The sequence below is a fragment of the Salvia splendens genome, chromosome 15 (genome assembly GCF_004379255.2).
Source record: "Salvia splendens isolate huo1 chromosome 15, SspV2, whole genome shotgun sequence".
NCBI lineage: Eukaryota > Viridiplantae > Streptophyta > Magnoliopsida > Lamiales > Lamiaceae > Salvia > Salvia splendens.
Genome location: NC_056046.1, coordinates 14,040,814 through 14,057,189, shown reverse-complemented (window position 1 = coordinate 14,057,189; position 16,376 = coordinate 14,040,814). Strand labels below are relative to the sequence as shown.

General features: G+C 36.2%; 1 protein-coding gene across 1 annotated transcript; it reads left to right on the top strand.

Annotated features, from left to right (window-relative positions):
* Positions 1-583: 583 nt before the first annotated feature.
* On the top strand, positions 584-15,131 carry LOC121768405 (transportin-1-like). The gene is made up of 29 exons (XM_042164906.1): positions 584-993; positions 1,639-1,926; positions 2,387-2,476; positions 2,581-2,658; positions 2,755-2,835; positions 3,313-3,363; positions 3,537-3,622; positions 4,547-4,613; positions 4,700-4,756; positions 4,888-4,917; positions 4,999-5,058; positions 6,916-7,029; positions 7,587-7,700; positions 9,488-9,586; positions 9,967-10,092; positions 10,221-10,295; positions 10,474-10,545; positions 10,642-10,752; positions 10,894-10,977; positions 11,641-11,748; positions 12,140-12,241; positions 12,336-12,398; positions 12,485-12,559; positions 13,097-13,168; positions 13,311-13,435; positions 13,813-13,864; positions 13,956-14,024; positions 14,101-14,160; positions 14,390-15,131. The coding sequence occupies exons 1-29, from the start codon at positions 805-807 to the stop codon at positions 14,474-14,476; spliced, it is 2,685 nt and encodes an 894-aa protein (XP_042020840.1). The 5' UTR covers positions 584-804; the 3' UTR covers positions 14,477-15,131.
* Positions 15,132-16,376: the final 1,245 nt, after the last annotated feature.

The window sequence follows — 16,376 nt, the reverse complement described above, 5'->3', positions numbered from 1 at the left end:
GAATTTTGAAAAACTATCACTATTAAGTTATTTAATACTACTTAAAAAAACTATTAATATTACAAGAGAGACCTTATGAAAATATATAACTGTGGGATATACTCGATTTTTCAAAATTATTAACAAAAAATTAATAATGAATACAAATGATTTGAGAATATCATAAACAAAATTTCAAGCTTAATACTGCTAGTCATGAATATTATGGCTCATATAAACAAAATTAGTAGTATGAAACACAGTGTATTTAATACAAAAAATCGAAAAAAAATATGGATTTGTGTAATTATGCACACTCTCTATGAAGTAATATACTCCAAGTACAATTTAAATTATAACATCATCTGATTGTTTGAGAAATAATGATTAGATTATGATTCTTGCAAAGAAAATATGAACATCGTGAGACTTTATTCCAAAAAGTAAGCCAACTGTGGCTGGTTTTTTTGTTCCCCGTTATTCACCGCCCACTTGCTCCCGGGCCCACCTTCTAATCAACAAATTTCCCAAACACCACTTACTTTTATTTGTTCTCTCTACAGTATCCCCAACACCCGCCCGCACTCGATCCCGACTCTTCAAAGCCAAAATAAAAAAAAAGAAAAAGAAAAACTCAAATCTTTCTCAGTCTTCTCCTTCTTCTTCATCTGAGAACAGAGCCTTCAAAATTCATCGTTGGTTCTGCTTCTCGTCTTTCTCTCTCTTTCTTATTGTCCTAATATCGTGTCGATCACTTTTATCTGTTTTTTAATTCAGTATTTTCTTTGGTAAACGGGATTAATTTTTGTGTTGAAGTAGTAAGGGATGGCGTCCGGTGGCGAAGCAGCGGCGTGGGTGCCGCAGAAGGAGGGACTGAGGGAGATCTGTGGGCTTCTACAGCAGCAGATGGCTCCCACCGCCGATGACAAGTCTGCGGTTTGGCAGAAGCTGGAGCACTACTCTCAGTTCCCCGATTTCAATAATTATCTCGCCTTCATTTTTGCGCGAGCGGAGGTTGATTTGCGTCATAACTCTCAACATTGACTTTGTTTTTAAACTTTTTCTAGATTGTGCTTACGACTGCTGTTACTTGCTCGGTCCAGTTATACATGGACTGATTAGGTTTGGGGTCACATTATTAAAAAGGCTGTTTTTCGGAATTCTACCAGTTAGGGCTTTATGGATTCATCGGTTGTAGGATAATGCTAAAACTTCGCCTGTTGTGGCGTTTCATTGTTTTGTTTTAGTTAGTACTGACTTCATATTCTGGTGGGGATTTAGAATGAGCGTAATAACTTAATGTTAGTTTGTTGTAATTTATCCTCGTTCATTTTTTCAGAAAGTTGTGCTACTAAGTCAAACAAAATACCATTAAGTTTAACTGAAAATGCAATCAATGGAAGATGTTGTGGAAGCAATTCATTTCTTTTGAACTGACATGGTAATACTGTATAAAAAACAACTGCTTTTGTGTGAGGTCCAAATTTGGCTAGGATAAGCGTAGTTGCTTGAACTATATAACTCCTGGATAGTTAGAACTTTTGATTCGCTGGTGTTGGTTGAGAAGCTGCTAATAATAAAGTATTGTGTCCAATAGCTGTTGGTGTTGAACTTGTGTTGCCTCAGTCAATGTACTCATACGTAAATGTAATATAACAGGGAATCTCAGTTGAGGTTAGGCAAGCAGCTGGCCTGCTTCTGAAAAACAACCTTAGAAGTGCACTCAAAACCATGCCACCTACCAATCAACAATATATAAAGTTAGAGTTGTTACCTTGTGTGGGAGCAGCTGATAAACAAATTAGGTCTACAGCTGGGACCATTATTAGTACTTTTGTTCAGATTGGGGGAGTTGCTGAGTGGCCTGAATTGCTACATGCGCTTGTAAAGTGTTTGGATAGTAATGATGTCAATCATATGGAAGGTGCTATGGATGCTTTGTCTAAGGTATAATTTCTTGATTTGCCAGTATCTCAGACACTTGTCTTTGTTTCATTTTTGTTCCTTCTATCATTTTTCTATGTCATAAGTTCATTCTGCATTGTTGGATTATCTGAATTATCACACTTTACCATTCTGTATCTCTTTGCCCCAATAAGATGTAAAACGGAGTGATGCAAGATATTATGTGGGAATTTTCTTTCCTGGTATCTTTTGCAGTGGTAGTAATACTTTTCATTTGTTTTCCTTTGTCTGTTCTCAAACTATTCTTCTTGCATTGGAAGAAAAAAGAGCTGAACATATTTTGTAAAATTGCGTATAATCTTTCTGTAATCTTCAGCATTCTCGTTTTGGGATGAGAGACCTCACCCTTTTGACTCAGTGACTTGTTTTGAGAAAATAATCATGAAGCTGAATATGTAGCTCTGTACATACAAATGCTCTAATTTAATGTCTTTCAATGCAGATTTGTGAAGATGTTCCCCAAGTGCTAGATTCTGATATTTCTGGATTATCTGAACGGCCCATTAATGCTTTTGTTCCTAGATTTCTTCAGGTTCGTGTGATGTGCTTTTCTTGCTGTCCCTCCCTTCCTATGTCCATCGACACTTTAACCTATGATATCAAGGTTTATTTTGTATGTCATTTGTGCAAAAACAGCTCTTCCAGTCACCACATGCTACACTACGGAAGCTTGCTTTGGGTTCGGTGAATCAGTATGTTATGCTAATGCCTACTGTGAGTGCAGTTGAATTTGGATTCGGAAAAATTAGTTTCTTCTGTCTCTTTAGCTACTGTTCAATGTTATAAAAAGCTGTTGTGACCAATGTGCAGGTTCTATCTGTGTCTATGGATAAATATTTGCAAGGTTTGTTTCTTCTTGCTAATGACCCAACTCCGGAGGTGCGGAAGCTGGTAAGATTCTTTAATTAATTATTTATTTTTTATTTCTAACTTGTTTGAATTCAATGCTAATAATGTGTGGATATGTGGCAAACAATGTAATAAAACAGTCGTACAGACATTGGTTGTTTATACATTTGTTTCACTTCTATTTCCTCTATAAAGTTTTGTTGTTTATGCATTTGTTTCTGATTTAGCTGATGGGATTTGTCAATTGTTGCCTGTTGCCCTTCTTTCCCTTGTTCCATGTCTTAACATTTGCATCTCATGTTCGACAATCTAGACATTTTTTCTTTTGTATTTATTCACATTAACTGAGCATAGGATTTGTTGAGGTGAAAAATCCTTTCTGTATTATATGGTTTCTTGGAAATGTGTGCCATGTTGCCCCAATTATTGGTAGCTCATACATTATTATGAGACTATCCAGGTTTTAAGCAATATCTACTATCTAATAACTGGGGTTTTTGACACACTTTTGCTACACAGGTGTGTGCTGCGTTTGTTCAGCTAATTGAAGTTCGTTCTTCTGTATTGGAGGTGTGTAATTCAATTAATACATTTTAAATGTGTATAGATATGTATAGTTTAAAATGTCCTTAATCTTTAAATTTAAGTTGCTAATACTTTGTTGATTTTGACTAATATATCTATTGTATTCACAAAAATGTTTATGCTGATGTTCTGGATACCATTTCAAACTTATACTGCAGCCACATTTAAGGAACGTCATCGAGTATATGTTGGTAGTCAACAAAGACCAAGATGATGAAGTGGCTCTAGAGGCCTGTGAATTTTGGTATATAGTTCCTCTCAAGATATATTTTACAGCTCTGACCATTTAGAAATCTATGATGTGCTATGTTGTCATTTTATTTGTTACCAAGTTTGGCTTTTTTTCTGTGGAATATTGAGCTATTCTATATCTCAACTAAAGAGTTCTGTAACTTCAATTAATGATCGCTGTATATGACTTCTCTGATCATGAATCTAAATTCCAATCTTCTGAAAAGCTCATGTCCTGATTTAGTTTGAATGTTTTGTTAGATTACTTTATTTAACTGTAAAACAGTATTTCTGTATGGTTAGAAAGGGAAAAGCAAGATGAAGTTGATATCTATTTAATATTTGAGTCACCTCTTTACCCTATGAATAGGTGGTCATGCAATCTATGTTCTGTTTTTCTCGCTTCCTTTCTAGCGGGGATTCTCTCTGGTGGCTGAAGTTTTAGTTCTTAGTTCTTAGGCCCTTCTTTGTATGATAGAATGGAATGAAAGTAGGAATGAAAAACAATTCCTTTGCATTTCCATTCCATTCTCTCCTCCATTCCATCACATGAGCATTCCATTTATCACACCAAGAATGGCCTTAGTGTATATAGATCAGAAATTTTCATAAAATCTTTATAAATGGTTTTGAAGGTTTTGAAGTTGAACTGACTATATTTTCTTTAGTTTCCAGGATTATTTTCTGCTGCATGACAAAATTATCTGTAGTGCATACGACATAGTAAATCACGTTAATGGTGTGAGCTATAAGTTTAGCACTATACATCTCTTGCATATAATTACAGGAACTAGAGTTTTTCCATCTGTTTCCTATGCAGATGCTGTTTTTGATGTTCCTTATTTTCACTATCTTTTTGTCTCCTCTGAGAATTAACTCGTGGATGTTGAGATCTATCTTTGTTTTTGTACTTATTTTCCTTATTTTCACTGGACAGGTCTGCTTATTGCGAAGCAGAATTGCCTCCTGAAAACTTGAGAGAGTTTTTACCACGTCTTCTTCCAGTACGATTCATGCTTGATGCAGTCCTCTCTATTGAATAGCTTGCTTTACCAATTCATTTCATTAATATGCCATCCTACTTCTACAGATTTTGCTTTCAAACATGGCATATTCTGATGATGATGAATCTATTGTTGAAGCTGAGGTTCGCTTATTATTCTCATTGTTCTTTTTGTGAATATTCTTTCAACCCTTATTTATTGATTTACCCTTTATTTATTGATTTATTGAAATTAATTCTGTTTGTTTTCTCTTCATTCTTTCTCTTTTTTGAAGGAGGATGGATCTCTTCCAGACAGAGAGCAGGTTATATTGCAATTCCTACTGTTCCATTTGGATGTAGCATTTTGATATGCGACATGTTCCTGAGGAAATTAATTAATGCAGGATCTGAAGCCTCGCTTTCATGCATCTCGCTTTCATGGATCAGAGGATGTGGAAGATGAGGTAATTATGACATTTCTCATTGGTTTTGGTGGTAGAAACAGAGTCAAGGATTAATAGGTGCATAAGTAGCCTGTCCAAGAAAGTTGCCAAAATAACTGTTAGAAATAGGCCACCCACCCCGTTAAAACACCTTATAAGGGGGAGGGTTATCCACTCTTTTATACAGGAGTCGAGATCACCAATTTGTCGATGTGGGACAAGAGAGGGGGGGGGGGGGGGGGTTCAATACTGCCCCACAATGTGTGGGCCGGAATGGTCATCGGACTCCCACACTTGCGACAAAGAAACCCATCACTGACTTGGGCCCGCTTCGATACCATGTTAGAAATGGGCTACTCCCCCCCTTAAAAGGCCTAATAAGGGGAGGGTTATCCACTCATTAATAGATGAGTGAAGACCACAAATTTGTCGACGTGGACAAAAAGGGTTTCAATAATAACAAATTTTTGGTTTCCGGAGGGGAATGTAAATTGCTCCAACCTTCCCACTTAGATAATAAGGAAAACTAAAATCACACATGCAGGGCCTAACTCCTAGCAATAGCTAAGCACCCATTGACTCCCTTGTAGGGAGATGCCATCCATTGCAATCAAGGGTAGGCCTACTTCCTCAGAATTAGTAATGAAAGGAGTTAGAAGAATCAGGACTGTGATGGACGAATAAATACTTTTTTGCCTGACTGAGCTAATAATTTGGGTCATCACTATGAAAAAGTGGAAACTCAATCTTACTAAGAGGTTGGTCTAACCGCAACTGCAAGATTCGGTAAACGTGTGAATTGTCTAGGAAAATCGGCTCTGGGCCCTGTGTCCACTTCAGGCCTTGCCATGGAGAACAGGCATGATAAGTTGCTCAAGACGTCAGTCTTGTTCAACTAATTGAATTTGCTGAGCTACTTAGTAGAGTGCAATCTCAGCCGACAAATCCTTGATGCAGCTCATTTGAATTATAAATGTGGTGGAAGGGCAAGTTGGACTGAATTGGTAAATTCAAATGACAACTGAGAGAAAAGAAGAAATCAAACAAATTAATGTACTGCGCTGAACTGAACTTGTAGAAAGAGAAAAATATTCACATCGTAGCCTCTCAAAAAATCTGTCGTCTCAAAGTTCTCTGAGATGATCGTAATTGTTGACTCCAATCCTATACTTACATAAGTAGGAAACCAAAACACAAATGCATGACTTCAAACACAACCTAGGACACCATGCTTATACAACTACTAACTACTAACTACTAACTAGTACTCCCTCCGTCCCAAGGAAGATGACCCCTTCCTTGGGCGGCACGGGAATTTATGCAATTTTATTTTGTGTGTGGAATGAAGAGAGTAAAGTAAGAGAGAAGGAATAAAGTAGGGAGAAAGGTGTTTCCATTTATAGTAGTGGATCATCTTGAATTCTTGATTGGGACAAACCAAAAAGGAAAGTGGGTCATCTTCAGTGGGACGGAGGGTGTAAGAAAAATATGGAAAATAAACATTGAAGTAACTTTAGGAGTGGTCATCTAGTAGGCTCAAGTCTGGGGTTGCTATCATTTAGTACCAATTGAACATTTTGACTGGCATTGGCTTGCTAACCCTTCTACTCTAAATAATACTTCCTCTTAAATTCGAAACATCACCCTCTACTTTATTCTCTCTTAATTTATACTCTCTCCACTTAACTAACAAAACAACAACACATAAAATCCCATGTCGAATAAGAAAGGCTCCGCTTAGAGTGGGACGGAGGGAGTAATACAGATACAGATTCATAATTCATTAATGTTGTTTTATTTCTTCATATTTTTACTTGTGCCCCTTTCAAGTCTTTTGTTTAGTATATTCAACTGGTGCTTTCTTTCTTGTGATTTCAGGATGATGATATTGTAAATGTGTGGAACTTACGTAAATGCAGTGCAGCTGCTCTGGACTTTATTTCCAATGTGTTTGGAGATGAGATCTTGCCCACCTTGATGCCCATTGTGCAGGTAATGATGTTTGGTGAAAGATTTTCTGTATTCCTGTTATTTATCTTTTTTTCTTTTTGGTTACTTTCCCTTTCATCATTGATGGTTGAGATTGTTGTTATTTCTTTTTAAAATTTTATTTCAAATCTCGATGGAGTTTCTATATGTAATTCTTTGCTAAATGATGTTTAAATGGTGGAGGCTTTCAAAAAATGTTGTACTGATACACTAAATAACATTCTCAACTGTATAAAGCTGCAAAAGTTCATGAAGATTCAAGTGTCTCAGTTGCTTATTTTAGTTGCTGGACATGAAAGGTTCCAAAAACAACAATTAGCAGGACACATAGGTGGACTCACTCTGACAATTTTAATTTAGTGATCCTTTGATTCTACAAGTGTTATATTGAATTAGAAAGTCAAATGTTATTCTGTATCCATTATAGGAGCTGATGAGAAACATAACGTGGCATGAGAATAATACAGTGGATACATACTGCTGCCATATTTTTTTCTATTGATGTTTACATATTTGCTGTTGCTCAATTTTGTTGAAATTGTGGTTGGCTTTCTTTGCAGGCAAAGTTGTCTGCTACTGGTGATGAAGCCTGGAAAGATAGGGAAGCTGCCGTTTTAGCCTTTGGTGCCATAGGCGAGGGATGCATTAATGGCCTCTATCCACATTTATCTGAGGTAATTTTCATTGACACGCATTAATAGCTAATTATGTTTCTAACACATAGGTGCGTTTTGTGCGCCTGGAAGTTCTTTGATATTTGTTCGCTTTTAAGTTTTATCCAGAGGTTAACTTGTTTGCTGTGTCTGTTGCTGTATGCGTCATGCTTTGTCTATCAAGAGTTGCTTGTTGTTTATCTACTAACATAAAGCTGAATTGGTTGGAGCCCCTCTTGCAGTAGCACTTATATTCCTCCTTTTATGTTTCTATTACCCTGCCAACATAAGCTGGATAACACTTCAAGCCTGCTCTAGCTGCTTTCCATTATAATTTTGATTCATTTGCATTATGTTTGTTAAAGTTTTTAATTGCATGCATAACTTCCAATTCGTCCATTGGCGAATAAATATATATGACTCGTGCCCTGAATAGAAAATATATATGTTTCTTTTACTTACCACTACCTCTGTCCTAAAAAAATAGTCTTGGTTGTGGACGGCATGGGTTTTAATGCCAAAAGGGTAAAGTAAGAGAGAGATATAGAGAAAAAGTTGTTGAAGTGTTGTTAGTGGAAAATGGACCCACTTCATTACCAGAAAAAAAAACTTAATATAAATAGATAGACTAATTTTGGTGGACCGCCCAAAATTGAAAAACAAGATTTTCCGTGGACGGAGGTAGCAGCAAAGTAAGCTCATTAGAAACCTGGCCAAATGCAGTTGGATTCTTCATATTGATGACTTTGCTATTTCTTCTCTGCCCCAAGAAGGTAAACAGATGAGGCATGTTTCAACCTTTCTCTCATGTATGTCTCCTCCCTGAAGCTCCTAGCATTCGTGTTCCATCCGAGCATGTTCGCAGGTTATTTGGTGCTAGTAACATCTCATTTTCTGGAGATATAGTGCCGAACCTCAGTAGATTACATTCCTGCAGAATGTTTCATATTCTAATGTTATCTTTTATTTTTTTTATTGCGATTGCATGCATGGTACATAAGTGCAACTTTTGGTAGTGTGGATATCTGTGGTAATGGGTTGCTAGAACAGCGAGGGAAGAAAGTAAATGTACTGAGGTTTATATTTAATAGAAATAATTTGCAATGTACATCTTAATCTTAGAAGAAAACTGGATCACAGTAGACTTCTAAGGCTTTGGCGTGATGCTTCAGCATTCAGGTCCAGAGGGCTCATATGTATGTAATTACCACTCCCACAAGGAGTTTAAATATCCAACCCTTTAATTCGCAAGATGTTTTTGCAATGGAAGGCTTAACAGATGTACTGTTGTGAATGGAAGTCATATCCCTTGGATTCGTAAGAGTTGTTTCATTTTATCAGGATTAGTTGATTAACCTTATTAGTAGTGGAAATGTGTAGAGACTGAGCAGTTTATCAGGGTGATCTTGCAAATTAGCTACATAATCTAATCTCTCATGGTGTCACTGAGATAGATATCTATACTTCAAAAGGCTTCTGTAGTTGATAGTTGATTTTTTTTTTGGTTTCTGCTTGTAATTTCAATCATATCCTCCTCTCCCTCCTATCATGCCAATTTCAGTGCATGCTGTCTATCTGTCTATTTCTTCATTTGATATAAGCTCTTTCCTAATGGGCATTGCATGTGTATAATGATCCTGGTTTGTTGTATTGTTTACTTTGTTTTTTTAAGGAATTGATACCTTTAATGTGGTTTTGGTTCATTAATTTTATTGTATTCAAAAGTTCAATCCTTAATGAATAGTATACATTTGTATTTTCCCCCAATCTGATTTTCCTTGATACATTCGTGTCTAATTCTTTTGCAGATTATTGCATTTCTTGTTCCTCTCTTAGATGACAAGTATCCTCTGATAAGGAGCATCTCTTGTTGGACACTATCACGTTTCAGCAAATATATTGTTCAGGTAAATTATTGTAATTCCTTGCTTTCCACATCCAGTCAAGAAGCATCTTGGAGTTGGTGTGCTTTTGTATTAGGGATATTTCTCTGCTTTCCTGGAATGGATATTGTTTTGGGAATTGGTGTTTTAATTGGGGGAAAATATTTCCATGTGAGGCTATTCACTTTGCTCACCTCTTGTCATCTGATCAGCCTTGTATTGGAGACTTATAGTCGATTTGCTCAAGATTCTCAGTGTTCTATTGTTTTTTTAATATGTTTTGTGGCTTTTTGTTTCGTCTTAATTGGTTTTATGTTCATTTGGTGCCCATTACGAGATTAATGAGTTTATCAATCTCTCTTCTTTCCTTTATGTAAACTGAACTCTATTGGAAATTGTTGTAGGGTACTGCACATCGAGAAGGTCATGATCAGTTTGACAAAGTTTTGACGGGTTTCCTACGAAGATTGTTGGATGATAATAAGAGGGTACAAGAAGCTGCTTGTTCAGCGTTTGCGACACTTGAAGAGGTCTCTTTCGCCTACATTTGTCTTTTAAGAAGCTTTTAGTAAATGGAGTCATATTGAAGTTACTATTGATTCATATACTGTTTTTTCTTTCTTCCCTATAATGTTCTTTTTTCTCTTAAAATTTTCAGGAAGCTGCGGAAGAGTTGGTACCACGACTGGATGTCATTCTGCAACACTTAATGTGTGCCTTTGGGAAATATCAGGTTCATTGTGCTCCTCCTCTGAATGTTCTTTATTCCAGTTATGTGGTTACTGGGTAGAAAGCTTCATAACTTCTTATTAGTCAAATACGTGTGTAACTTTTCCAGTGCATATTTAACTCCTTTTTTCTACTACTTTCTTTCTTCTTTTTCTTTTTCACGAGCGCCTTTTTGTTCACAGAGGAGGAATCTCAGAATTGTGTATGATGCCATTGGAACATTAGCAGATGCTGTTGGAGGGGAACTGAATCAGGTCTGTACTGTGCATGATTGTTCACTACAATTGTATTATTTACGTGTTCCCCCTTGTTCAGCATTATAAGGAAAAATGTTGTTCACTCTATTGCAGCCTAAATATCTTGAAATCTTGATGCCCCCACTGATTACAAAGTGGCAGCAGCTTTCAAACTCTGACAAAGATCTTTTCCCACTGCTAGAATGCTTTACGTCAATAGCACAGGTAAACTGTAATCTCTTTGGAAAATATATTTGAATTTTTGGCTTTTTGCACTTATTGCTGTGCAAATAGGGAAAACTATATGAATTGAGTATATCTGGGACAATATAGTCAAGAGAAACTGAATAGCATGGTCTCTTTCAGGCACTGGGTACTGGATTTTTACAGTTTGCTCAACCAGTGTATCAGAGGTGTATAAGCATCATCCAGACTCAACAACTGGCAAAGGTTTGAATTAGTAATACTCCCTCCGTCCATGAAAAATAGGGCTATTCCATTTTTATCCCTCGTTTTGGAAAAATGATAATAAATAGTTAAAGTGGAGAGAAAGAAAAGTAAGAGAGAGAATAATATAGAAAAGAAAAGTGGAGAGACCTGTCTATATTATTCTCTCTCTTACTTTTCTTTCTCTCCACTTTAACTATTTATTATCATTTTTCCAAAACGAGGGATAAAAATGGAATAGCCCTATTTTTCGTGGACGGAGGGAGTATATAATACCTGCTTACTGAGTCCTTAGCTCGTGTAACTTGTTACTTAGTATTTACTTGAGTAGTGGCCCCTGATCCTCATGTTGTGGTTTCATTAGATTTAGTGTTTCTTTCCGCTTTGTTCTATTATGCACGAGATCAGAACTTATACAAATCATCTGTAGAGCCTAAGGGATTGAACTATTTGGTTCTTTTGCTTTGAAAATGTGCAAATATAATAGTTAGAAAGTGCCTGATGCATTTCAGTTTAATAGAGTGGGTACCTTTGAATCAACTTGACTTTTTTACAATTAATTATTTCTCCCGTAATCTCTTGCTACACTAAGGTTATTGACGAAAATTTTGTACTTTTTTTTCCTTCTTGCAATGAATACTCTAAAAGTTGCACTTCTCCATTCAGGCTGATCCTATTTCAGCTGGCTCACCATATGATAAAGAGTTCATAGTTTGCTGTTTGGATCTTCTCTCTGGACTTACTGAGGGTCTTGGTCCTGGCATAGAGAGTTTGGTAATTTTCCTCCTGCCTGATAATGCCTAATGTTGTGATGCTGCACCACGTACTCATCTTGTTTTACAATTTATTTTTGGGGAATTATTCATTGTGTGGAGCCCCTTGCACTTGAGTGATATAGCGTTATATTCTTCCCATTGATTTTTTTATTGGATAAGCATTTTTTTTGAATGGCAACTACTTTGAGTTGTTCTTTGTTGAACTCTGTTATTGCTGTGGCAAACTTCAGCTTTTACTTGCTATGTCACAAGTTCTGAAATCTAACTTTAAAAAAATAGCATAAAAATATGTGAATGAGTTCATAACATCTGTTTTCTTGTATATTTTTTGTTGTGGGGCTCAAAATTTCATATTATCATTTTTACTAATTATGTTTTTATCTCTTTAGGTTTCGCAAAGTAATTTACGAGACTTGCTGCTGCAATGTTGTATGGATGATGCCTATGATGTCAGGCAAAGTGCTTTTGCACTGCTGGGGGACCTTGCTAGAGTAAGTTGAGAATGATTCTTTTTTAGTGCTGGTCCAACTAGCTACCCTAGCTGGGGCGTTCATTCAACGGGCTTTTCTTTGATGATATGATTAGGTCTGTCCAGTTCATTTACATCCACGATTAGCTGAATTCCTTGATGTTTCTGCTAAGCAATTGGTAAGTAGAATAATTTATCTGTTACGTTGGCTATTGTTTTATTAGACCTTCCTTTCTAATGATTCAATTTACTTCACTCTCATCAGAACCCCCCAAAGCTGAAGGAAACAGTATCTGTTGCCAACAATGCATGCTGGGCAATCGGAGAACTAGCAATAAAGGTATCGTCCTTCTTGCGTAGTGTCAAGCCTTTTCTTGCGTATATTGTAAAAAGTTGAGAAATGTGAATAATCTCCTAGGTATGATGCAGAATCTCTTAATTTATTCGTAAACATTCCTGATATAATATTTTGTCGGATAAAAAAAAGGAATATGAGATGGCATCATATTCATGCGAAATGATTGCCGATAACTATTGACAACGAAGTGATTCGTGAAGCCTTGCAGTGCGCAACACTCTGCTATTCTAGAGGAAGTACTTGCACTAGCATGTATCTGCATGTTTACTATGGGTGCATTTAGATCCTTCACCTCCTGATTGTAACTTTCTTCCCATCTTGATGCATTTGGTGTTCTTCAGCATTTTGTTCCAGTGCTTTCTCAATTTCACAGTTTCTCTTGTGGTCTAGTCTGTGAGCCTGTTCTTAACAAGTCTCTGTGAATACCAAAAAGGACCCCATTATTTTGAATGGCAGAAAGAACTCTCTCATATCTTTAATGAGCCTTGACATTTTTTGGTTGAAACTTTTTAACTTCAGGTTCGCAAGGAGATGTCTCCAGTAGTTCTGACTGTGGTATCAGCCTTGGTATTAATACTTCAACATCCTGAGGTAACCACCGTTCCTTGATTCTTTCTTTTGTTGGACGCACAGTTGGCCAGTCCATTCAATTTTAATGCCCTGGAATCAGTGATATTATATTGGGAGAGTATGTCTAATTGCTCTTCTCATGCTGTTTATGCCAATATTCCAGGGCCTCAACAAATCACTCATTGAAAATACAGCAATTACGCTAGGAAGACTTGCATGGGTGTGCCCCGAGCTTGTCTCACCTCACATGGAGCATTTCATGCAGTCTTGGTGTATTGCTTTGTCCATGTAAGTTCTCTTCATTTGTATCAATTATTTTTTTTGACTACTTGAATTTTCTCTATCAAGGTGAGACTTGGCATTTCAATGTATTAAGAACAGTTAAGGGTTAAGTTAATTGCATCTAATGCATCACCAGAGAAGGTGATGTAAAGGCCAATAATATATTTGCAAATGAGAGTTTGAACATCTTGTTGGAAAAACTGCAGGAAATACATCTCCTTTTATTTTGGCAGACAGTTTCAACTTAAAATACTTGTCTGTCTTGTACACTCGTAAACTATGCAGGAAAAAAGTTCATTAATTTGAATCGGTTTCATGATGATTTCAAATTTCTTCATTTCGAAGCTAGTTTGATAACCTTTTTTTCTGTGGAATTAAATTAGGATACGAGATGACATAGAGAAGGAAGATGCTTTCAGAGGTTTGTGTGCAATGGTAAGAGGATTATGTTCTCATATGCCCATGGTATTTTAACAGTGACTTACTTTGTAGCATGATTTGACAACATGTTATTGATTGGTTTCAGGTTAGAGCAAATCCATCAGGGGCCTTAAATTCACTGGTTTTCATGTGCAAGGCAATTGCAAGTTGGCATGTAAGTGATGCTTCACTAGTTTCTTTGTGTGGTATATGCAACGAGTCCCTTTTCTTATTTTATGTTATGTTCCCAGGAAATAAGGAGCGAGGACCTACACAATGAAGTATGCCAGGTGTTACATGGGTATAAACAAGTAAGTGGAGTACTTTTTATTGATATTTTCAATTCCTATCCTAGATTGTTTCTTTTCTTTTAAAGAGTTGAATTGGGGCATTTTGATCAATTATACCGCTCGTTGTGACTAAATTCCACTCTAGAATTTGGAAAGTATACTTGGTTGGAGAGGATGTTGTTAATGATCATTTGTAATTTGTGGAAGAATGAATTGATGACGACTCACTGCTTACTTGAAATGTTGCCAGATGCTCAAGGATGGAGCATGGGAACAATGCATGTCCGCTTTGGAGCCACCTGTGAAGGACAAGCTACGGAAGTATCAACTACAATGATCCTTGTGCTGGAGAATTTTCATTGTATGCCGTCTTGCAAGATTCACACTGTCATTCCTGTCATCTGGTCTTGCTGTTTGTTGGCACTAATTATTGGAGGCATTTTCAGCTGGGGATGCATTTGGGCGATGATTTCCAGTAGCTTTCTTATTGGATCTTGAAGTTTAACACATCGTGACTGGATTCGTGCAGTATCGTCGTTTTCATTGGGGAAATTGGTTTTCTACACAAGGATGTGCTTATTTGAACTTCGGTACACATCTTGCAAAGTGATTGGTCTGAATTTAGATTTCCATTATTTCATTTTGTTGGCATATTGGGTTGTGGAATTATTTTTAAAGGGTTCTAGTGGGAAGAAATCAAGCCCACAAGTGCCATAAGTTTTGTTAGGATGCTGCTGATTCTGTAATTTGTTTGTAGGCAGGGAAATTCATGTTGTTTCCCCTATACCTATAGATATGATGATGGGAATTCACAGATGAAAAATAAGATGTGCCATGTAGTCTGATGATTTGATAGGAAAATTAGGTGTTTTCTTAAATTTGTTAATGTTGTACTACTATTGTTGGCGTTGCCCATTTTATGGTGCTGGACACCATTTGTGTTCTCGTTTTTATTGTGAAATTCTAGTGACTATTTATTTAATTTTCTTTTATTTACGAGTAGAAACATGTTTAAACACTTATTAGGCTTATTTTCGAATGCAAAGGCTCAATAAAAATTAATGTTTTGCTTATGTGTGAATGTGTTTTAAATTAATGGCTGACGGGAGGGAGTAGTATATTTTTTTTTGTATAGTTTGTAAGAAATTTATACTATTAATATAGTACATGATCTCAATAATTTTATGCTGGGCGGTTTCTTATGACCTTTAGATACCCAAATTGAGTTGTGACAGTGAGTGATACCAAGCTTAATTGGGATTCAGTTTCTCACACCTCATCTCCCTTCATTGCATTGATTACTATTGCTCATGGTGAAAGGAAACACAATCCAAAATGATAGTATATTTTTTAATTTATTAAGAAGATAATATTGGTTTCCTATCTATCTCTTTTGTTTCATTTATTTTTATTTTATTTTCAAATAAATTATAATTTAACCATCCCAACATCCAAGATTACAGTCAACATCTGCAATTCTAAATCGATATTTTCGAGAAAATTGTTTGAGGGATCGGATCTACAAGCAAGTGTGGATTTTCTGAGTTTTGATGACGGGATGTGTTTCGCTTCCAAATTACTCACTCCGTTTATTTAAGTTGTCTTATTTCAATTGTTAATTACTAGTTGTATATTTGTCTTTCACTTTTTTCTCTCAGTCTAAAACTACACGTGAATTAATACATTTAGCACTTTAATCAATTTTTTCTTAATATTCAATGAAGATTTTTAATAGGACTGGAGGAATACTTTTGAAATAATACTCCTTCCGTCACCAAAGAGTATGAACTATTTCTTTTTTTCATCCGTCCGGAAAAGTATTAACTTTCTAATTTTGAAAAAGTCAAACAACACATTGCCCCTACACGTCATTTTATTTACAACTTATATCGTTACCATTACCAACTTATACCATTACAATAATTTGGACCACACTCTCCATTAACATTATTTCCACTACCATTCTCTCTCTCTCTCTCTCTCTCTCTCTCTCTTACTTTCCCCTATTTATTAAAACCCGTGCCAAACCCATTATTCATACTATTTCATTAAATATGGATTAATCCAACGCCACTATCTCATTAATTGCAAATGAGCCCTGCCTACAAGTTGTGATATATGCAAAACTCATTCCTAGTGTTGAACCGTCGAACCAATACAGACTTCATTATTAGATAACGCGGAGTTCATTTTACGATCGTTTTAGTTCATTCTTACTAGAATGGACTAAAACAATC